This window comes from Pistacia vera, unplaced genomic scaffold, assembly GCF_008641045.1.
Source record: "Pistacia vera cultivar Batoury unplaced genomic scaffold, PisVer_v2 Contig1183, whole genome shotgun sequence".
NCBI lineage: Eukaryota > Viridiplantae > Streptophyta > Magnoliopsida > Sapindales > Anacardiaceae > Pistacia > Pistacia vera.
In genome coordinates, this window is record NW_022195230.1 from 119,305 (window position 1) to 135,388 (window position 16,084).

Sequence of the window (16,084 nt, forward strand, 5' to 3'; positions counted from 1 at the left end):
TGACTTAAGACTTACACTCACCATTTCTGTTTTTGAAAACACATAATATTCTTTTTTTTTTTTATCTTTTTCTTGACAACCAATAATAACATGGAATCTATCTGGTTAATATCATATTTGTCCATATATGTATGTATATAACACTTTTACACCCTCCAAAGTCATGGTTACGGTTAAAAAAAGAAAGTAGTATTAGAGAAACAAAAATCCGAGTTTTACACAAGAATTAGGGAAACACCCATTGAAGAATGTCACTTAATAATACAGTATTCTCTTGGCTCTCACCGGCCTTCCAAACCATAAAACCTGGAGGAAAATAATCAGCATCGCTCCAACGTTTTAGTGAAGTAATTGAGAATGGACCTTGTATTTCACCACAGGGATCAACATAATGCCATTCCAGTCGTTCTAATCCTGTATCAGAAATCTCATTTCCAACAACACTCCGATCATCATCTTCATCACAATCATTGTCACTCAAGTCAATAACCTGCTTCACCATCATCCTCTCACCAATCTTATTTTCATCTATTTTCACCGTCTCTATTGATAGATTTTGCTGTTTTTGAAGTGAAACGTCAAGCTGGTTTTCTGCAACAAATTCAGATTCCAATTAACTGTAGTACTATTGACATTATATTAGTATTGTATATTAAAAAGGACATTCAAAACACCAAGCAATGAATGCAAAAGAAAAGAAGAAATCATTTTGATCACAGAAAGAACAAAAGCAAGGGGAGTTCAACAAGTTTTATAAGATCAAAGCACATTTTTAAGCAATTTGATGATCTCCCTCCCCTTCATCTTCTTCGATCAGATCCAAAATGAGCTTTAAATTACGAAAATGATGACCACTTACCTTTTTTTGTCCGCTGATTTGACTCCGGCACAGCAACTTGTATCTCTGTAGAAAAACCAATCAACATATATAAGTACAAGCAAAACGATCTCTGGAAAGAAAGCTGATGTTTTACAGCTGTGACACTTCTATGAATTATTATCTAGAATCAATTGAGTATATTACACCACCAATTTCATGAATTTCTCTCGGACCATGGAAATCAACCACATTACTCACTTGTTGTAGTACACCATATTACCAACTTTTTGGCTATGGTAAGTGGAACCATTTAATGCTATAAAAAACAAGAACAAAGAACATTACGAAATCAAACATTTGCGCCTCCAACTTTCAGTCAGGTGTAATACTTCGTATTTAATCAGCAAAATGATGACACTAAGACCTAATGAACATGCATCAACAGTGGCATAACCAGCAGGCCATATTCACCATCCCAAAGAACTCCCAGCCCATAAGCCATTAAAGTGAGAGCACTAAAAGAGCTAGGGCAGACCAAAGGAAAAATAGATCAAGCAGGCACCATAAATGCATGAACTAACTCATTAACCAAATAAACAGCACCATATATGCATCAAGTAGCACATGAAAACATAAACATCGACACAGACATGGACAGGCATGTATGAGTATATACACATACATAGATTAAGAAACTTCAACTTTGGAAGGCATCCTCATGGAAAGAAATGAAATCATGTTAAAGACACACCTGCAGGCTCTGTACCAAGAGATGTCAAAGATGTAAAAGTGCCATTTGCTGCAATCTCACCAATAGGAACATCTGAAGCTCCCCTGACAAGGGGTACTAGAGAATCATCATTTCCTTGTTTCATACTATCTGGGTAATCCTGTGCGCTAACTACCTGTTCTATTTCATCTGCAATAACTTCTGGAACTTCATGCAAAAGCCGTGACTGTTCAGCAGGAGTCTGAAGCAGCTGTCTTCTCTCCAGGTACTCAAATAGTGTAAAGGCTCACAAGTTAAGGATTCAGTTACCAAAAGCAAGGTAGTTCAAGTTCCCCTTGGGTTTAATCTTACCATCTTTCCATTATTAAAAGCTAAAGTTTGTATCATAGTTTGTTCTTTCTGAGATAAAAGCACATCACTCATCATAATTGTAACAAATACAAGCAGTGCACATAATTTATGGACATTAATAAAGGATATTCTCTGCGCCATCCCTTTTCATTGGCTCGATCAATGAGTTTTTGCAGCAAAGCAAATTCTCCCGCAAGCCACTGAAATAAATCCAATACAAAATAGAAAAGGCAACAATAAGTAAAATTCAACTGTCAATTCCATCAAAGGAAAGACTATTACCAATAATTCAATTTTGGCTCATAGTTGCAGTTCAACATAGAATTGGAAAACTATAATGTAATATGCAATAATACATAAAATATTATGATAATTTTCAGTACATGCTTGTTTTGATAATTTATAAACCTCAGTCCTCCATTTATATATACCTCTCATACACATGAAAGAGAAGCATAATATTGGTAAGACATAAAATGTAAAGAACATACATAACGAGAATGGGAACAAGGAAAAGTACAATCCATCACTTATTAATAGCTTTTTTTTTTTTTTGTTTAACCAAAGTACATACATGCTTTGTTATATCCTCATGCAAAATTCTAGCTTTTTTTTCAAGCTCCACCTGGCAAATAATTAAAAAAAAAAACACATTAATCAAGGGAAATTATCAGAGGAAATCAATTACGGTAACGAACAGTTAATCAAGAATGAGAAAAGAAGAAAAACTCAAATAACATGTACATAAAAAAAAACATGCCCTTAACTGATTTCTCATCTCTCATTGGAAAAATACTTCTAGGATGACAAACAGCACTACATTTAAAAATGGTTTCTATCAGTGGAAATGAATGCAAGCAAGTAATTGAGCATTAGTTAAAACTCTAATATATCAATATTATAATACCTGCAATCTGAAAAGTTACTAATGTCATGAGAACATTTCAATAAGGTTTCAGTCATGCAAAATGTATACCTCTTCTAAAAAAGAAAGAAAAAGAAAAAAGAAGTGTCCATTGCTCAGTTGATTATTTTCAAAGAAATATAGAACTTATATAAAACTCCAAATATAAATATAACATAGATATTGTTGATACATAATTGACAGCTGAACTCATAAATTATAAGAATGAACCTCCAAGTATAACAACTTGAAAATAAATAAATAAAATATATGTCTCAATGATATTAATAATCATATGTTTAAGGTAATTCTATTTCAGAATTTCATTCAAAAGTAGCAAAATTTTGTCAAAGTCTGAAAGATAGGAATACATATAATATATTGATGGAATAAGGTTATAACACAACTGAGATTCTAGAAAAAAAAAAAAAAATTAGAAACAATGTTTCTGTTTTAAGTACATGTATACAGATACCAGCTACACCACTGTTATCTACTAGGGTAAGGAAAAAAAATTGTGAATGTAACAAGAAGTAAAAACTCAAACTAACAAATTTGACAAGTCATGGAACAAAAGACAAAGCACAAATCAATATCTAATTAGAAAAATGTAAAAGTGTAGGCAGTATCAAAATTACATTCAAGTGGAGATGGGATGATACTATTTATCGGTAAAGTTTCCACATGGTTTGATAAGTATTTAGTTCACATTAAGCATTCACCTCAAAAGTAACACATAAGCATAATATTACACTTCAATGGTTGATGTAATTTTAAATTGGTTATTATTCATTTTTTGATAAGAAACATGAAAAAACTTATTGATGAAGTGAAATTGTTACAAAACGATTAACCAGCAGCCCACCAATAATTGCTGGCAGTAAGAAGTACAACAATTAAGAGAGCTAGAGAGGAAACCTTTATTAAATGGCTATGAAAACAAAAAAGTAACGAAACTTACAACAGTTGGCCTCTTGAGCAAACCATCTTTCACTCTCTGGCGCAGGTCTTCACATTCTTCCTGCACCAAAGACAATAAGCTGAGAAAGATGGAAAGATATATTAACAGTTTGATAATCACACATTCTATTTTCTTTATTTATTGATTTGTCAGACTTGGATCCATGACAACCAATGCCATCTCTTCAACCAAAGGCCTAGGGCAAAGTTACACTACTATACAAGTATATATTTTCCAAGCAAGATAGCCTGTATTCACAATGGCATGAGATCTTCAACCCACAACTTATACAGCAACCTGAACAAACTCTAACTTCTAATTGGTACATATACGCCTATTTTTAAGGATAACAGAAAATCCTAAACTGATTTTAGATTTAAATATGAAAATAAGACCATGGAATGAAACTAAAGCTGAATCATCAAGTAGCCGAGTTTAATGATCAAGAATAGTCATTATTTCCAGTAAGCCCGTTAAAATTTAAAAAAGATAAACAATAAGAAGTAAGTTCTATATCTGAGGTTGGACGTAAGTTCCAAATCCCTACACAACCTACACACAGATTTGGACTGTCTTCAACCAAAGGATAAGGCTTCTACCTCCTTGATCAAGGGGTACTGTTCATCATGCTTTGAATTGACTTGTTATGAAGAGCTGATAAGCATTCAGTAGGTAGTTTTGCAGATGAGATTACAGACTTATCTTCAAGAGACTTTGAAGATGAAATAATATAGCAGGACATGGTAGTTGAAGAGAATGTTGATACATATATGTTTCTTAATCTTTATTTGTCAAGTAATACTCAAGAACCTTAGACATGTCCTTTAGCCTAGAATTTTTTAAAGGTAAACAAAGAAATTGCATAATACTCATCCAACAGTAAAATGAATCAAGTCAAAAAATCCATAAAGAAACTGTTGACTGACACAACATTTTGGCTCAGCATCATGCTGATTATATTAAACTTAGTGTAAAGTAGCTACAGTACCATATGTGCTGATTACCTCAGAGAAGTTCTCATTGGAAAGTGTGGAAATATGAATATCTTTTATATAATTTGATGCCTGGAGAAGAATTTCTGTACTTGTATTATCAGTTCTAGACACCTCTCGCAGACCTAGAAAATTGACAAGGGAAGCATCATATCTGTCAGAATAAACAAAAATGGATAGGATAGTAATAAACATATCAGATACACACTTTTGATATAGCAGACAACAATAAAACCCAGAAAAAGAGTAATTTCAAACAAACTATTACTGATGAGTGCTTCTGCAAATTACCTGTAACTTGCAGAAGCCAATGAGAGTTTTTCTGAAGGTAGTCATTTGGGTCTGATTTGATCCTTATGAAACTTCCAACTATTTTGTGTTTACAAGTTTCCAGATCCTTCAAAAGATCTTGAACCAAACTCCTCTTCAGGTATACAAGCTTTATATTATCTGGAATTATAGCAGCGAAACAGCTTTTGGGAGTTTCCACATGTTTTTTCTTCTTAGGAGTTTTTCTTGTTTTTTGTTTCTCATTCTCGTCCTCTGAACTATCTAAAATCCCATCATCTGATTCGTCATGGTTTTCAGCATAATGTGCCTCCAGCATATCATAAATTTTATTCCGGCTGATTGATTTTCTTCCAAAAAGACAACGAAGCTTCTCATCACAAAGAATCCTTTTCTTCCTTCGTGGGTCAAAGAGGTTATTCTCCTTAACATATTTACTTACGATGTCAGTAACGTCAAACTGAGAGATTTTTTCACAAGTATCTTTACCAATTGATTGAAGAAATTCAATCAATGGTTTTGATCCCCAATCCAAAAACTGCCATTTCTTTGATCTAACTTTCCTTTTCACACTAGTTATACAAGGACTTAGCTGCCCATCATATTCTTCCTCCCAAACAAAAGACTCTGCCACTCTCTCAACCATATTAACACCTTAATATTACTGATATGGCCAGTGGCAACCAAAAGTAGCCTTCCAGCTCAACTGAAGTAACCCAACTACACAATTACCAATGAAGAGAAAAAAAAAAAAAAAAAAACCTTAGAAAAGCCATTAAAAAGGCACTCAATCTCCTTCCAAATTATTAACATCAAGAGATGAACAATAAATTTGAAACATAAAATTTGTTCAACAGACGAATAATAAAGACTTTACTACCACTATCTGAGCCACATTAATGCCTCAAATTTTACTCGCAAATAATGTCAACCGCAAGTATCGCTACAAGAACGAATAAAAACAGTTAAGAACATCAACACACTCAATTATCTCGAAATGATTGATAACTAACTTCTGAACCAAAAAAGAAAGAAAAAAATTGTTCAACGTCTCCCATTTATAGTGACACAGAGAAAAACCCTACCCCATCGCTCTACCTATCAATAAGCAAATCAATTCAACAGCCCACGTACCTTTGCTTCCAAGCGCGCTGAAAGAGAAAATATCCGACAAGCCCGCCGTGAGATTTTGATTTTTTTTTTTTTTTTTTTCAGAATAAAATCGTGACAATTTCAAGTTTGCAATTGAGAAAAATGACGTGAAAATATTTTTGGGTGTGTTTGTTTCCCTATTCCCATCATATCCTACCAAATCTTATCAAAAATTTATTTTAATATTCTCAAAATTCAATCTCATTCTATTCAATTTAAAATATTTAAATTTTTTAATAACTTATATTTATTAATTTAACTAAATACCCATAATAATAAAAGTTTATAAATTAATAAAAACACCCCCATCTACCCAATCACATATTCTTGATAGCCGACCACCACCATCGGAAGGTGGCTAGAATCTATCGAAATTACGCACGGCAAGATGGATGTGGCTGTCGTGAGGCAATCTGACTTTTTTCGACCAAATTCATAGTCGATCTAGTTGGAAAATGCTAGATCGGTGCATGACTGACCATATCCAACCAGTCATGCATCGATCCGACGATTTCCAGCCACCTTCCAGCATTGGTAGCCGACTGCCAGCATTTAATGGGTAGGTGAGGGTGTTTTTGTTAATTTTTAATATTTTATTATAAGGACTGCTTAGATAAATTAACAAATATAGGAGGTATTTTTGTTAATTTTTAAATTATATTCTCATAACAACAACCCAACTCAACTTTTTCAAAAATACTACTCAAAATGCTCTACCATTGATTTTTCCTTCAGTGGAATTCCTGACGTGGCCTAATTAATTTCAACTAAAACAACACAAATGGCTTAAATGTTATAGAATTAGAAGTTTAGGGATACAAAAATAACCAATATTTGGTTTTTAAAATTTAAATTGTTTGGTTTATGAATACCCAAAAACCACGGGACTCTCCAATTTTGCTTTATTCTTTACGCCTGAAACACTACACTCTCTTTCAATGCCATTTCTTCTCTTTTTCTCTGTCCATCACTCCCTTTCTCAAGGTTCCCTCTTCCCTTTCCCCATTCCCTCGTTGGTGCAATATCGGAGATTAACCAAGAAATCCACAAAACCCAGCCACTCTTGAAATAGTAGCCACCGGTGGGTCTTCCAAAAATGGCGGAGAAGAGGTTGCAATGGTACAAGTTTCGACGACTGAAAAGAGCAGAGAGAATACTGCGCCGGTAGAGGAGGAGGAGACGCAAAGCACCCACAAGATACTAAGCCCACCAATGAATGTAGTTAAAGTCGACGACGCCGACAAAAAGTCTAGCCAAGAGGTGGAAGAAGAGGAAGAACATGTACGTATTCATTGATTTTGTTTCTATCAAAAGGGTCTTTAGTGAAATAGAAAACCCAGATGTTTATTCTTGGACAACGAATCGGCTTCGTTTGTTTTAATATTTTTACATTATCCTATTCTTATAATTCTGAAAATACACATTTGTTTCCCTATTATGAAAATCTTATTATATTTTATTCGTTTTAAACCCTTAGGTTTGTTAATTTAACTAAATACCCCCTAAAAAAAGTTTAGAAATTGACAACAACACCCCCACTCACCCACGTTTGAAAGATTCCAGCCACCACTGCCAGAAGGTGGCCGGAATCTGGTATAATGGTGCACTACTGGCTGGATCTAGTCGGTAGTGCGTCGATATAACTTTTTCCCAGAAAAGGTCAGATCTACGACCAAAGATCTGGTAGCTAGTCGTCAACGACGGCCATATCTTTGACCGTCATTCATAACCAAACGCGATCAGATCTAGCCGTAGATCTGACATTTTCCAGTTAGATCTACGGAAAAGGCCATCTCGACGCACGACTGGCCAGATATAGCAGGTCATGCGCTAATACGGCGACTTCAACCACCCTGCGGTGGTGGTGGCCAACTGCCGGTATTTAATGGGTAGAGAGTGTTTTTGTAATTTTTAATGTTTTTATTACATGGGTGTTTAGTAAATTAACAAACCTAAGGGGATATTTTTGTTAATTTTTAAATCCTACCTCGTTATTCCTACTCAACTCTTACTTTTTCAAAAATACTAAAACAAACGAACCCGATGTTGTCAGCTTCTACTAAGATTGGCCATCTTGGTTATGTTTGTGAACTATTTGATAAAATCCTAAGAGAGACTTGGTGGTTTATAACCCAATGATTATTGGGTGTATGGATAATGGTTCTGAAGATATAAGCGTTAGTTTGTTTAAAGAAATGAATACATTGGGCATTGAGCACGATAAGTATAGTTTAGGCATTTGAAAAAAGGCACCAGTATTTAGCCTCAACCACTAATCCCTCCCCTGGTTTCTTTCTCTTCAAAGTTCAAACCCACTCATTCATTTTTATTACCACCCATTTTTTGAGAAAAGATGATTTATTTTATGAGTAATGCTACAGTTACCGAAGGGTGTGCTCCGAATGACGTGACGAAATCCTGACCATTGATTCATTATAAGTTAATATTAATCAACGGTCAAGATTTTGCTACGTCATTCGGTGCACAAATTCGGTATGTAACTTTCGATAACTCTATCATTTTCCTTATTTTATTGGTTTCTAGGAGGTCTCATGTGAATGGATCATATGTGGAACTTTGAAGATCTTGCCTTGATGCTTCGGCATCAACATCAATGTTGTCACAGAAAAAAAACAAAAAGAAATTTCAGATTTAGATTCTTTTCCTAAAGACCAAAAAATGTATTTGTTTTAATATTCTCAAAATCCTATTCTACTTTATGCATCTCACAAAACATTAATAATTATATTTCTCGTAAAGATAATCTAATTTTATTTTTTTCAAAATACTATTCTAAAAATCATCAAATAATAAACCAAATGAAGCTTTTTCATTTCTCCCCCCTGGTGTTTCTTATTAATTGGTGTGGTGCCCATTGGTTTTTGTAAAGTAATGTTTTACTTTACATGGACAAATGAAAAATTAGCCTCTCTATTTTTTCAAATCTATTTCGATTTGTTTATCTCTTTATTCTTCTACAAATTGTCACCACAAAACAGTTTTTCTTTAGTGTATTAACAATCCATATGAGTTTTGTTGATGCTGATTTTCGACACCAACTAATTATCACGTGAGTATTATTGATTGGTGGATTAACACGTGATGATGAATATATAAAGCGAAATAAATGCGGAGAAAGCTTTTAAAGTGGTTCGGATGCTAAGGTAGCAAGTCCTACGTCCACTGATTTGTATTGATATTAGTGTGGGTCAGGTCGCCAAGCGGACTGACTTACAGAGGAATTATGAAAAGTAAGTGTGTTTACAGGAGAGAGAGAGTCTTTATAAAAATGGCCGAATCCCCTTAATGAAGGGGTCTTCCTCATTTTATACCAATCTGAAGCGTGTAATTATCATTAAATCCATGGGTTAGTNAAAGTCTGGCCAGCCCAACGGGGTATATGCAAGTCGGGTTGAACCCGACCCACCTTTTAGGTGGTCTAGGTTGAACCTGACTTGATGCAGGTCGGGTTAGAGTTGACCCGCTTAACCTGACCCATTTGTTCCACCTCTAAATAAGATTAATATATATTTTGTCAAATAAAAAAATTGCTTGGCCTTGTTCTATCAGAGGAGACTCTTAACTTTCTAAGTCAATCAAAGAGGAAATTAAGAAAACATTCATATCATATTTTCTCCAGGTGATTTAACTATTGTTAAAAAATTATAAATAACTAAACAAATTTTCTTCTTTGAACAGATGATTCATATTATTAAAAAATTCTACTGAATTAATTCATTTGACTTACATAACATCTTTGAAGTTTTCAGGAGCATAATTTTTTTTTCTTCATTAAATGATACGTTTGAAGTCAAAGATGACTAACATCATACTAAAAACATTGATTGATTAAACATTTAACTAAATTAGATTTTTCAATTGATAAAAAGATTAAAGCGTTCCATGGACAGCTAGCTGGCCATGTTGCACTTAGTACAATTTTCCTTCATTATGTTTTTAGTAAAACAAACAAACCACTTGAATTTTCTTCTTTTGTTGCCTTGAGTCTTCTCTGATAGCAAGAGGTCAACCAAACTAGGACCAATAAAATAAATTACTTGCAACCGACATACATAACACTTCTCCAAATTCATTGCATGGGGACCCATAAATTGGTTGGTTGAAAAGTAGTAGAAGTTGAGCTATGTTCATATGATATATGTTAATGAGGGATTTATCATATTGTGTCCGCTTAACCGAACTCATTTTAGTTTTGAAGCACATAATTATGATTACTTTAGTCTCTATAAACTTAATATATGTTTAAGTATAAATTAAGATCGGGAGACAATCCCAATTATAAGAAGATAAAAAATAAAGGTCTATGTATATTGTTTTTTCTAGCATAGCATAATCTTTCCCTTTCAAATGCTAGTTTCTTTCTTTCTACAATGAATTGTGTTCTCAAACAAAGTCTTTTATGTCAATCCTCGCATATCAAAATTCATTACTTGTTGTTATTAGGAGATAAGAAAGAAAAAACAGTAAGAAAAGTTTAATAGTTTTACAATAAACCGGTTAGTAAAATCGGTTTCGGTTAACCAGTTTCCATATTCTCCCAAACTGACAACCAAACCAAAAATTCAGTTTTTTTATTTTCTTTGAAGCAAAACCGAATCGGTTTTTCTGATAACTAAAAATTTGGTTCGATTATCAATTCAGTTTGGTTTTTGTATTTTTTTGAACACTCACGAGGGACCCATTTGATTATATATAATATAATAATAATTTGAAATGGTGAATTACAATTTATGCACCCTCAGTGAACATCAGTGTTTTAAAACCCGGCTCGGCCCGACTGGTTGAACCGATTTAACTGAGGCCCAGAAGCTTCAATGGGCCGGGTTTAACTTTTCCGATTCACCCCCAAACCCTAAGATTTGGGAGGATGATCGGCAAACAATCGACAGTCGAAAGGTTAGGGCTTTTGAAGAGTAAGTGCCGGTGAATGGAATGGTGATGACGGCGTTGATTTCCGGTGAGTAAATGGACCGGAAATCGAACAAATATGGCAGCAGCAACAATGAGATTTTTCCAGCGATTGGTGAGGCTAACGGGGGTGGGGTGAGGTGGGTTTTGGTCGGGAGGAAGAGGGAAGTGATTCCTAGGTGATGGGGAGGGTTTTTGATGTCGGCGTTGATGAGATCTGGCCTAAAATGTTGACGCTGGTACAGGTGAGATTTGGCTAAAATCGAACCTATTTCGGCCAGATCTTGAGTAGATTTTAATGGAAATAGGCTTAAGGGACGATTGGGGTTGCATCTGGAGTGTTGCAGCCGCCAATCAACTGCCGATCGATTTGTATTTGGGTGTGTTTGATAAAGTTCAAACCTGTAGGGACTTACACGTAACTTTTAGGGGTATATTTGTTGAATTTTAAAAATTTTTGTCAACCGGTTAAACCGGTTCACCCGGGACTCGAAAACTTTACCGGGTTTCACCCCGAGTTGGCCTTTAAAACATTGGATAACATCCCCTTTGAATAGTATTAATTTTGTGAGGACAATTACCACCACCTCCCCTAAGGTTTCTAAGAAGTCAAAAGCACACCCCATCGTATTTTGAAAACACAATTACACAAGCATCTTGACCTTGACCTCTCAGTTTGCAAAATTATCAGTCACCTCCCCTCTTGACTCTGGGTTATTGCACGGTCAATGGAACAAAAAAAATTATAAAAATCATAAATTATTCCAACATTCATCAAGGATTCTTGCTTATGTTAAGACTGCAAATGCAATATGCAAGCTACAACTCATATGATTAAAGAAGGCAACGTTAGTATCAAAGCCTTTTAAGTAATGTCAGTTGGAATGACTAAAACACACCGTTTTAGTATCTATTAGCAGATGGTCTTGAGTAGCCTACTATTGATCGTACGGCTAGGAGCTTAGTAATATGTGTTTCTTTATGGTTAATTGAATGGTACAGATGTAATATTGAAGTTAGTCACTTGGATTGCCAAACCAGCTTTAGATTGTAAGTTGTATATAAACAATTGAAAGCATTCAGATGTAATTTTCACTTTTGAAGAGAATAATACGAGAAGAAGAGAAAGTTCCAGTTTATCATTTTTCTTTCAATTAGCTTTGATCTTTCTTCAATTGATTGTAGTGTGGTTGACTCTGGGTTATCAAATTGATAATTTGTCAGCTTATATATAGAGCAGGCTAGAAAACGTATCCTCTACTTGCTTGAATGATTTCCATAGCAAACAAAATTAGACTTTTTGACCTGTTATATGAATTTCAATTGTGTTTATATTTATGGGAGGTGATTTTTTCTGGCAAATCTGGATGAATTTGGGAAAAGAGGGAGAAGAAAAGGAAAAAAGAGGAGGGGAGGAGGGAAAAGGCGGAGAAGAAAGGAAAGATGAAGAAGAAGGATAAGAGAAAGAAGAGAAAAATGAAATAAAGAGATAGGATAAAAAAAAAAAAAAATTGAGGGGTTTATGGATTAATTTAAAATTAATGATGAATATTAAAGTTTATATTTGGGGTGGATATAAAATTATTATATTGTCTTTAAACGGATTTTATTAACAAATTTAGAAAGAAAGTGGGTATAATGGGAGAGGGGACTCAAGTGTAATGAATGGTAGATATATTTGAAGTGAGAGTTAAGTAAAGCCAAGAAGAATGGCGAAGTTTGGAGTACTCATTAATATAGGCATAAGCTAATGAATTTCGTACATAAGCTATTGAATGTTGATGCTGAGAGGACTTGATGCTGAGCTGTACTGGGCCATTCATTCCGCACTTCTATTATTGATGAAAGCTTTAATCCTTAACAGTGCACAATCTGAGGAGAAAAATTGATAGAAGTTGTCAAAGGCAATTGGGAGTTTTCACAAGAAATTTTGTCAATATTCCTCCCATATCATAATTCATTACTTTTTGTGTTTGGAGATGATCCTCATTCGAACAGTGCAGGACTAATTGTATATTCTAACAGTGTAATGTTCGTTAAACATCTAATCTCTTTTAACTATTTAATTTATTTTTTATTTAAATCATAAATTATTTTAAAAACACATCAATATAAGGGAGTTTATATAAAAAGTTTATGGACAGGTGTCTATCCCTGTTGATGCTCTTTTTGGGCAACAACTGATTGTCACGTGCGTAATACTGATTGGTGATTTAACACACGTGATAATGAATACATCAAATGAACTAAATATAGAAAAAGCTTTTAAAGTGGTTCGGATGCTAAGGTAGCAAGTCCTATGTCCACTGATTTGTATTGATGTTAGTGTGGGTCAGGTCGCCAAGCGGACTGACTTACAGAGGAATTATGAAAAGTAAATAGGTTTACAGGAGAGAGAGAGAGAGTCCTTTGTTAAAATGGCCCAATCCCCTTAATGAAGGGGTCTTCCTCATTTTATACCAATCTGAAGCGTATAATTATCATTAAATCCATGGGTTGGTGTGATTGTCAGGATATAATCCGGCTTTATGTCCAATTGCTCTCTTCCCAAGCTGATTTCGCATGATTTACTGCAGGGGAAAGGGACGCGTGTGAGCCCCATATCATGTAGCAGGTCTGACGTGTGCGTGTTGTCCTGACGGGAGCAGGTCACTCTTCACGTGACTTTCCCACGCCAGCCCTGATTTCCCCAGGCATAACAGAAGCCCCCTAGTTTCTAAGGTTTGAGAATCGAACCTTGAAAACTAAGTCGCATCGAAGCTTCTGGTCGCTCCGACCTGAATGGGATGAGCTCGTCACAGGACTCTTGGCGAACACGATCTCGCGCAATTCCTTGCCTAAGCGACCTGACAACCTTCATCCTTGCGACCTGGATCTGATGGACGCTCCTTTCCGTACTTTAGAGGTTCAATGAACATGGTTCTGCGCTGTCAGGCGCTCTGCACGCATTAAAGCGTTTGTCAGACGCATTAAATGTGTTGCGTGCTGAGCCGACGCCGTTTTGATGGCATTGGTTACGTAACGCATTCGAAACGACGACTTTTATCGCGACATTTAATGCAACGTGGGCGCATTTAATGCGGGGAGAGAGAGTTGTCGTTTCGGTTCCGAGGGGTGGTAACCGACGGTTCGCGATCCATATAAAAGCTTGTATTTTTCAGATGAGGCCACCGAAATTTCTTTCGATTCAAGCGATAAACCTTTGCAAACCAGGAACCATTCTCTTCCAATCGGCGCATTTTAGGCAACCGAAACGAATTCCGGCCTCAGCTTTGCATCCCAAAGAGTAAGGTTTTTCTTTCCTTTTTTCATTTTGCACTGGTTTGGATGGACCGAGGCGTTGGGTCTCCCGGTGTTTCACCGGGGACGTGACGCTGTCATTGGATTCGAGCCGTGGACGGCGGCTCGAATCACTGTTAGGTTTTAAGAACTTGTCCCCTGCCGCCGCACGGGACGAGCACGAAGGCCTAAATGACCGTGTCTGTCGGTGTTGCAGACTGGAATGGAACCGTCAACATCCAGACCCGAGGAAGGAGCCAGCTCGTCCTCGCGGGAAGTTCCCGAGGACGCAGCCCTCGATGTCTACTCGGTTCTTACCTCCGAGGAATATAATAGAATAAAGAGGCAGTTTGACATCCGCGCGGAGGTGTTCCTCGACCACACCAAACCGTCACGGCGCCCGGCCGATGGCCTTGCCGCGATCTCTTAAGAGATCTTCAAGGGTGGAGGGAGGATTCCCTTTCATCCTTTCATCAAGTCGGTCCTGGATCATTTTGGGATCGCACCAATGCAGTTGACGCCAAACGCGTACATCATCGCTGTCGCGATGTACATCGTGTGCTGCGAGAGCGGCTTGGGAGAGCCAACGGCGGTCGAGCTCGGCGTCGCCTACTACCTTAAGAAGAGTAGGGACAAGGACTCGTACTATTTGTCTCGGCGACCTACCATTGCCGCGGGGATACACATTTATCCCAGCAATGCGGGGGCCTACGAGACAAAGTTCTTCTTTTTCTTTTATAACGGCCACTGCCGTTTTCAGGATCCAAGTAGGTTTTCTTTCGCTGGGTTTGTTATCTGCTCGCCTGATCCATAATAACAACCTGTTTTCTTTTGCAGTCAATAGAACGACCGCGCAGGCGCTACTCGCTGACCCAGACAGGCTTGTATCATTCGGAGTACTGGACGAGGAGAGCCGTGACGCGAGGAAGCTTGTGACAACCGCGAACTTGCGGAAGTACGGTTTTTTCAGCGACAAGGCGTCGTTAGAACCTTCAGAAGGTAAGTTATACCGGTTCCTTTCTGGTCGTAGAATAAGTTTGTTTACTAACACTTATGTTGTGCAGAAAATATGCCTCCGAAAGAGTCCGGGCAGTCTCGCCGGCCACCGTTTGTTTTTCCTCGATCGAGGAATGAGAGGGCGGCCGAAGCTGCTCGCCCTGTCCCGGCACAACCAACACGAGCTGCCACGCCCTCAAGGCCCCAACCCGCGCAAGGAGCGACCAGGGCGGGGCAGGTCTCTCAGGCGCCCCCAACCCGTCCAAAGCGCAAGGCTCCAGCTCAAAGGTCGAAGAAGAGGAAACAGGTTCAGGCCGACGAGTCTAAGACTGAATCCGAGGAGGAGCCCTTGAGGTCGCGACAGGACTCAAGGAGGCTGGGAAAGGAACCCGTGGGCGAGGCGATCGCGAAGGATACACCAATGCTCAACTCACTGGGGGGGCTGCCCGAGTATCTGCAACCGATAGTCTATTCTCTGCTCGAGTGTGGACTATCGGAGTCTTATGACGAATTCGCTGATACGGGCGACGACCTTCTGACCACGTCATTCCAGCATCTTAGCAAGGTAAGTGACCTGCATCTAAGCGAGGTGAGCGAGCTATTCTTAAAACTGGTTCATTTTTTATCACATTCTTATTCGCAGGCTTTGCTTGCGATGAGGATGTCTATGGAGAAGACCCGG

General features: G+C 37.1%; 1 protein-coding gene across 1 annotated transcript; it reads right to left on the minus strand.

The window, feature by feature from the left end:
• Positions 1-167: 167 nt before the first annotated feature.
• On the minus strand, positions 168-5,790 carry LOC116110852 (uncharacterized protein At5g08430). The gene is made up of 8 exons (XM_031397066.1): positions 5,050-5,790; positions 4,771-4,883; positions 3,767-3,826; positions 2,476-2,526; positions 2,031-2,101; positions 1,572-1,828; positions 860-904; positions 168-591 (listed from the first exon to the last, which is right to left on the minus strand). The coding sequence occupies exons 1-8, from the start codon at positions 5,690-5,692 to the stop codon at positions 227-229; spliced, it is 1,605 nt and encodes a 534-aa protein (XP_031252926.1). The 5' UTR covers positions 5,693-5,790; the 3' UTR covers positions 168-226.
• Between the last annotated feature and the right edge of the window lie 10,294 nt (positions 5,791-16,084).